Below are 7,884 nucleotides of genomic sequence, written 5' to 3' on the forward strand. Positions count from 1 at the left end.
TTAAAGCAATAATAGCCAATGGGTTTCTAATATTATTTTGTAACTATTGGAACCAGTAGCCTATTGTCTGTTTCAAACATCGCTCCCTTCGTGGGGTTTGAGCGCCTCCATGTGGACGTGGGACTGCACCCATGAGTTGCCATTGCTAGGTACGACCAGAAGGAGGCGATAGATACTGCTCTGGATATCACCAGCGAAAACCTCACATTGCCACTGCTAACCCAGTCACACACAGAAAGAGCTAGCTAGGAAACGCAGAGTGCCACACAACACAACGTTTCTAACAAGGGGAGGCGACAAATAAGGAAAACAAAGGAGTTTCCCGTCAGACTGATAATCTATATTGCATTTCACAAACTAGACTCATCGGTGGAGAGTGAAACGATCGAGTTTGGAAGGTTTGATTTTTGTAATGTTACTCTAACGTTAGTATCTAATTTTACAGCTAGCCAACGTTGTTGACATTTATATGCGACTATCTTGCTAGCCAATGCTAACGTTTGCTGAACTCCGAATCTTTTTGGTTTTCCGCGAGGCCTGTCAAAAGCTTGCAGGGTCGCAGTGTTGTGGTGGCTATGCTAACATTAGCTAGCTAGCGTACCGTAAGAAGCTAAGTGCACCTGCAAACCAGAACTTATTTCACCTTAGCGAGTTAACGTTGTCAGTTCGCTCCCTTACTGCATGTTAGCTTGCTAACATTACAGGCATAGCTAGGTAGCTAACTAACTAGCCTAGCTAACGTTAGAAGGCAGGTCCGTCGACTTGATTTTCAAACCAACTAGCCTTTCCAGCTAATTGTCTAGAAGTTGTACCATAACAGTAGCTAGCTAGCTAACTAATTTGTTAGGTTGCATATTTATTCATCGTAGCTAGCTGGCTGAGGTCGGGTTGATGAGCTTGCGATAAATTAAAGGGGGCCTGTTTTTGTGAGGGCTCTGGTGTCGACCACACACTCTTTCTAGGGAGCTAGCTAGTACTAGCAAGGTGGCAGGTTGGTTGTGTTGTATTGGTGAGCAGCACAGATTGAAATACGATCTAGTAGCGTAGCAAGTTAACGTTAGCGAGATAGCTAGTTTGCGTCAATGAAGCTAGCTAGCCAACGAACAACATTCAGACTCGGAGCACTAACGACAGCTAGCTAACGATAGCTACTAAATCGTTTGCTAGCTGTATTAACGGCATTTTCCACCATTTGCTATGGCGCTAGAATGAACGTTAGCTGACATTTTCATCAGACACACCATTACACACACCCTGTTTTCTTCTCCATGGCATGATGAGAAAGGAGGGGCGGTGCTGGCCTCTTTCTAACGCTAACGTTAGCTAGCTAGAAGTTGTTATCCAGATAGCGAGTTGTATTTATTGTCGTTCTGACTTGTCGCTACCAAACACTGCTTGCCAAGTAGCTCTAATACATCTGCACTGCTTCCAACTGACTGGTTGGCGATAGGAAAAATGTGCAGTGTTAACGTTCAGTTACCCGCCACACCGGAGTTGACTTTCGTGACGCAAGCTAGTGAAGCAAGATAATTGGCAATAGCCTTTATAGAAACATTCTACCATTTTCATGACCCAATTGTCCAATGTTAATATAGGTAACGTTAGCTAACGTTTACTGTCTGGAGCGTGGCTGTAGTAGTTTTGAGATGGTGACTGCTAGCGGGACTAACGTCAGCAGCACTAACTCTTATTCGGGTTGGACACAAACACCTACAAGTAGAGGATATACGAGTAACTGTTAACTCTAAGTTTTAACTGTTAACTTGGAAGTGTTTGCCTAACCTTGTCCTTATTTATATTGTATCAATTATATGAATGCGTTTAGTTATTAATGATGATCTAGCTAGCGTTGATGCTGAACCAGCTGGTTTTTAACCTGACATCTGTGGTGCCTCTGTTCCCAACGTCATTAATAGCGAGGGGCCATAGGGTGAGTTTCCATTAGCGAGCATTAGGTAGCCCTCGAAAAAGGCGGATTTGACCACCTGGTGAGGCTGAAAGGTGAATGAGGAGATGAATATCTAATTAGCAAGGGGAATGCTGCTGCTGAGAGTATCACTTGTGATGTGATTGTTGACATGTAGGCTCATACACAGGAGATATAGAACATGAGTGTCACCTTTGGTGTAGTAAGGCCTGCCTGGTCAGGTTTCCACATCTAGTTTCTATACCAAAACTTTGGGAAACACCCGGGACAGGGACTGGGTCTGAGCAGGTCAATTGAAGATCCCAGGAAGAGAGTACAGATTGCCAAAGAAGGTTGGTGGGTGGATCAGGGGATCTGTCAGATAGGGGCCCCCTGTGAAGTGACCTAGATAAGGTCCGGGCATTCGCTGCTGCATTCCCTGTTCTCTTATTGGTCAAGTTTATGGTATGCATTAATGGTTTTGCAGGGAACGCCCTGTCAGTTACAGACTACATTGTGTCAAAGGTCTGTAATGTAGAGAAGAGGCTTAAGTATAGAGGGTTGTGTGTGTGTGTGTGTGTCAGTCTCAGAGTGAGCCTTGTGTGTTTAGCTGAGATGGGTTTGGCAATGTGTGGGGAGAGGGTCAGAATGGGGTTACAGGGCTAAGATATGCTTTATGTGTGTTACGCCTACCTACATGCAGATGCAACATGTAGCCTGCTTGTGTAATCATTCACCAGAACTAACCACCAATCAGTCTCAGTCAATGTTTCATGTTGGACTGGGGACAACCTCATTCACAGAAGGAGTGGTACGGTACCTTTTAGGCCTCTAGGCATACGTAGCCTATATCCTATTCTCATCAGGCCTATTTGCCGGCAAGTATAAGTTTCTCTAGAATATTTGCGTCAGCCTACCGACCTCATCCAGATTGCAACAGCACCTCTCTGTATTGAGACCACGATATTTTGTCATCAGTCATCTACAGAGGTTTGACTGTGCCCTGGCTTGTCTTTTTAATTGATGGTAATCTCAATATTGGTATGACCTATTGTGAGTCATAATTTAATCATTGCTCTTGGTAGGTACATTGGCGGCCTCTGTTGTACACTGTCTGGTACAATAGTTCCTAGGTAAACTCTTAGCCCTAGTTTCTATGGGAGAGGTCTATAACATTCGCCTGATTAGCCTCTGGGTGCCCCTTTGGCTGACAGCACATGCGCAAAAGACAACACAACTCACTATGATTCTCACACAGTTTGGTATTACTTCTCTCACTTTGTTGCTCCTGTCACCATCTCTTCTAGTTGTTCAACATTTTCTGTCTCTCTCTCTTCTCCCATGTGGATAGGTGGACAGTGCGCTGCCTGGTCATCCCCGGTAACTCGCCACCATGCCGTTCCCCTTTGGCAAATCCCACAAGTCACCGGCGGATATTGTCAAGAACCTGAAGGACAGCATGACGGTCCTGGAGAAGCACGACATCTCGGACAAGAAGGCAGAGAAGGTATAAAGAAGTGCTCTTCTCGTCACTCCCCTATCTGGAATGTCTGAGAATAAGAATATAGGGCAATAAAAGGTGTGCTCTGTAGGGTTAGCTAAGAAATAGATATGGGCAGATATGATTTTGAGGTTTGACCTGGCCAGAGCAAAGCTCTCCCTTCATAGTAGAAGACTATATGTCAGTCAGTCCCAAGTGCAAATATTTGCTAGTTTCTTTCTGAAACAAGCTCTACAGATACAGGCTGGCTTGGGATTGTGTGTCACTGAAGGTCGGTACAGTGTTGGGTGTGTAAGTTCAGGCCACATAGCAATTTATATTTGAGAGCTAAATGTTTTGGTGTGTGTGTGTTTTGTTTGTGTGTGCCTCTGCTGTCGGTCTAGGCCACAGAGGAGGTGTCTAAAAGTCTGGTGGCCATGAAGGAGATCCTGTACGGCACAAATGAGAAGGAGCCTCAGACGGAGGCAGTGGCACAGCTGGCTCAGGAGCTCTACAATAGTGGCCTCCTCAGCACCCTCATAGCAGACCTGCAGCTCATCGACTTTGAGGTAAAATGGAATGTGTGACTTTTAAATTCGATGAAGAGAAAGACAGCTTGTCTGTTTTGAATTCCCCATGTTGTTTTTGCCAAGTACTAAACAAAAAAAAAACTTCTCAAAATACATTGGAGGTCATCCAATGTGAGGTCCCCCCCAAAGCACCCTTTCACATTTTGAGGTTAGGGTAGAGGAATCTAGGAAGGACATCAGGAAAGACTAATGAAGTTCAACTAGAAAGATAATACAATAAAGTCTGTGTGCTTATGCATACATGGTCAAGGGAATTGAATACCTATGACTCGTTCTACAACATGTCTGTCTCTTGCTGTGTGGTGGCTGGTGTGACTTCCCTTGAGTCACCCTATCGCATGCTGAGTCACCATGTGGTGTGATTTCCATTTGTTCTTTTCGGTCTCCATATCGTCAAGCATTTGGCTGTCATTTTCACACAGCAGAAATGCAATCTGTCTTTCCTATTCATGCTGTCTGGAAGCTCCAAATTCAAAAACAGTGTTTGAATAAGAAATTAAATGATTCCATAGCAGTGCTTATTGGCAAATCTGTTTCAGACTACAACATGCACTTGACAGTATAAACATATGATAGAGTGCTCAGAATTACTCCTAAGAACCAGAACATGGTTGAGAAACCATTTGCTTCACTCTAGGAAGGACGAGAAATCTAAATCAAATACATTTTTCTAATGTGTGTAACCCGTCACCAGGGTAAGAAGGATGTGGCTCAGATCTTCAACAACATCCTGAGACGCCAGATAGGGACGCGGACGCCCACGGTGGAATACCTCTGCACTCAGCAGAACATCCTCTTCATGCTGCTCAAGGGGTGAGGGAGCACACCAAGACTCCCTAGGATCATCAAAGCCAGGGCGTAGCTAGTGTTCTTGTGACTGATGCATGTCATTTCAATATCCTTCCCAGGTACGAGTCTCCAGAAATTGCACTAAATTGCGGGATCATGCTGAGGGAGTGCATCAGACACGAGCCGCTGGCCAAGATCACGCTGTTGTCAGAGCAGTTCTATGACTTCTTCCGATACGTGGAAATGTCTACGTTCGACATTGCCTCAGATGCATTTGCCACTTTTAAAGTGAGTTTTCAAATGTCTGCCTCTCAGGAGGGTGATACCTTAAACCTCAGAACCTCAGAACCTTGCATGTCGTGACCTATTCTTTGATCTCATCAGCGGCCTTTGTGTTCTCCTCTAGGATCTGCTCACGAGACACAAGCTTCTGAGTGCAGAGTTTCTGGAGCAGCATTACGATAGGGTAAGTGATTGTAGTGTGGAATTTGGCCCTGCATCTCTACGATTCTTGTGTACGATTACAGAAATGCAATCAGCCACAGGAGAGAAGTTAAGCATTGACCGAGGTCACTGAGATTGTTCTGAGTTCACCAGGAACACTACAGGTAGATTAGCACAACGCTAGTGCCAGAAATGAATATCATCATGGCACTACAGCCTCTCTCCTATTGATACAAAACCAGTTATTGGGGGACATGATACACTGTTCTGTAAACAAAGGCCTCTGTCAATCTTTTTGGGAACATGACTCATTTTCTTGTCATTGACTATCCAAACGAGGCACAGAAGAATTATCTCTGAAACAGCCAGCAGCATGATACGGTCTTTTTGTTGTTGTTGTTCTTTCCCTCTCCAGTTCTTCAGTGAATACGAGAAGTTGCTCCACTCAGAGAACTACGTGACTAAAAGGCAATCCCTCAAGGTAAGGGTCATGGCACTTTGTCCTGTCGTAGTAGACCAGTCTCATGCTGAAGATGTATGTCTCTTTTAGTGGACTATTAATAGGGGGTGGGGGGGTCTCTGAACATGGGTATTGGGTTTCGGGGAATTTCACTCTGGAGCTGGTCAGTGGAGCGCCATCTTGTGGATAGAGTGGGCCTGGACACTGTACCAGACCCTTGTCTTTATTCCTTCCCAGTTTCTTTCCTTCTGCGTCACAAGCCTTGAATGTTAAGTTCTCAAAAGTTTTCGCTGAAACCAAATCCACACTTTTTTTTTTCTCTATAAGACATGGACTGAAATTATTGTGTTTTCCCCTCTGTCAAAGCATGCATAATTGCAATAAATATTTAATGTTGTTTTGACTTGACTTAAGTCATGTCTCTCTTATGAAGTATCTAGCCCCTGTTTACTGCTCTATATGTTCAGTTTCACATATGTATATGTGAAACAGTTTTTTTGCTTCCCTCTGGAATATGCAGGGGTGGGACCTATGCCCACCCTCCCATTGCTCTCTGTAAAGCACATTGTGTTGCCTCTGTGTATGAAATGTGCTATATAAATAAAGTTTGATTTGATTTGAAATGTTCCAGTTGCTGGGGGAGCTTCTCCTCGACCGACACAATTTCACCATCATGACGAAATACATCAGCAAGCCGGAGAACCTGAAGCTCATGATGAACCTCCTACGAGATAAGAGCCGTAACATCCAGTTTGAGGCTTTCCACGTCTTCAAGGTGAAGTTGACAGGAGAAGTGCAGGCGTTCACTAACTCCTTTGTTGTATAGCATTTACTACACATAACTCCACATTACTTGAGCATGTCATTCTACAGATCAGTGCCAATTGGCTGTTCCGTATTGTGTTTAACTTCTATATTAATTTGGATCCTGATTAAAGTACACTGAATGTAGGTGAACACGCCCCTGAGAACTATAACTGAAACTTGACTCTCTTATATCCTCCTTACTTGTAGGTGTTCGTGGCCAACCCGAACAAGAGCCAGCCCATCTTGGACATTCTGCTGAAGAACCAGACCAAACTCATCGAGTTCCTCAGCAAGTTCCAGAACGACAGAACAGAGGACGAACAGTTCAACGATGAAAAGACGTACCTGGTCAAACAGATCAGGGACCTGAAGAGGCCAGCCCCACAGGAGGCCTGAGGGGAGGATGGGGGGGCTCCCAGGAAAATGTCTGGACAACCTACAGACAGCATCTGGATAACGGACCCATCAGCAGCTGCTGTTCTGGTTTATGAACAGATGAGGAAACCAACAAATGCAATGTGTCCCATATCAACTCATCAGGAAGTCTCCTGCTCCTCTGCTGTTCAACATACGTTTTTTCCCAATTTAAAATTAACAGATTTCTTTCAAAAGAAAATGATAAAATACTAAATGCTGCTGCTTTCTTGCACATTATGAGATGTGGAAGCTATTCCTTAACAAAACAACTGAAGTCCTTTAAACAAGTAGATAATATGAAATCCATTACATTGAAGTGTTATGCAGACTTCCACGCACGCGCACACACACACACACACACACACGAACACACAAACACAAACCACCATGAATATCAGCATAAACCTTGTGATGGAAGGTACTAGCAAGTGAACATTGGTTGGTGGGTATTGGTTGCATGCCTTGAAATGTGAAAGATCCATGGCTGTACCCGATCCATGGCTGGCTCAGATGACCTACCCAGAAGTTACAGTGCCACAGACTCCAAAATGCATGTGCATCGCAGTACCAGCTACAACTTGTATCTATGCCTTCATTGAATAAAGCAACAGTGCTGCTTTTTAAATGGGGGAGGGGCTTGTGAACGGCATTACACAGAACCATGTAGCTCCTGTGTGCAGCACATGTGTAGGGGTGGGAGGGTGGGTATGCTAAGATATTAATTTTGGTACAACCTGAGTTAGGTTTCTTTATTGTCTGGGTCAGGGTGAACATGTACATATGCCTTTTTTTGCTCATTCATTGACATGAATATATATTATATATATATATTACCTTAAACATCACGTTTTTGGTCAATTGTACTCAAATTAATTTTTAAAACCGTAAAATCCGAAAAAGATAAGTAAATATTTGTTTTATTTTACTGCTGAGAAATGGTTGCTGTTTTTTTTCTTTGTACATAACTTCAGGGCCAGCTCACGTCTAACCT

General features: G+C 43.9%; 1 protein-coding gene across 1 annotated transcript; it reads left to right on the top strand.

Moving 5' to 3' along the window:
* The first annotated feature begins 287 nt into the window (after positions 1-287).
* Positions 288-7,570, top strand: cab39 (calcium binding protein 39). Its single transcript, XM_084437691.1, has 9 exons — positions 288-398; positions 3,258-3,413; positions 3,791-3,955; positions 4,671-4,789; positions 4,885-5,053; positions 5,172-5,231; positions 5,625-5,690; positions 6,301-6,444; positions 6,684-7,570. Exons 2-9 carry the CDS (start codon positions 3,300-3,302, stop codon positions 6,870-6,872), a joined length of 1,026 nt encoding a protein of 341 aa, XP_084293817.1. The 5' UTR covers positions 288-398; positions 3,258-3,299; the 3' UTR covers positions 6,873-7,570.
* The last annotated feature ends 314 nt before the right edge of the window (positions 7,571-7,884 follow it).

Source organism: Borostomias antarcticus (assembly GCF_949987555.1).
Source record: "Borostomias antarcticus genome assembly, chromosome: 1".
In the NCBI taxonomy this organism is placed as follows: Eukaryota; Metazoa; Chordata; class Actinopteri; order Stomiiformes; family Stomiidae; genus Borostomias; species Borostomias antarcticus.

Excerpts from the sequence above, each read along its gene's own strand:
- cab39 (XM_084437691.1), top strand. The coding sequence starts at position 3,300 with ATGCCGTTCCCCTTTGGCAAATCCCACAAGTCACCGGCGGATATTGTC. Across the intron at positions 5,054-5,171 it reads ATGCATTTGCCACTTTTAAA|GATCTGCTCACGAGACACAA; the intron begins GTGAGTTTTCAA and ends GTTCTCCTCTAG. Across the intron at positions 5,232-5,624 it reads TGGAGCAGCATTACGATAGG|TTCTTCAGTGAATACGAGAA; the intron begins GTAAGTGATTGT and ends TTCCCTCTCCAG.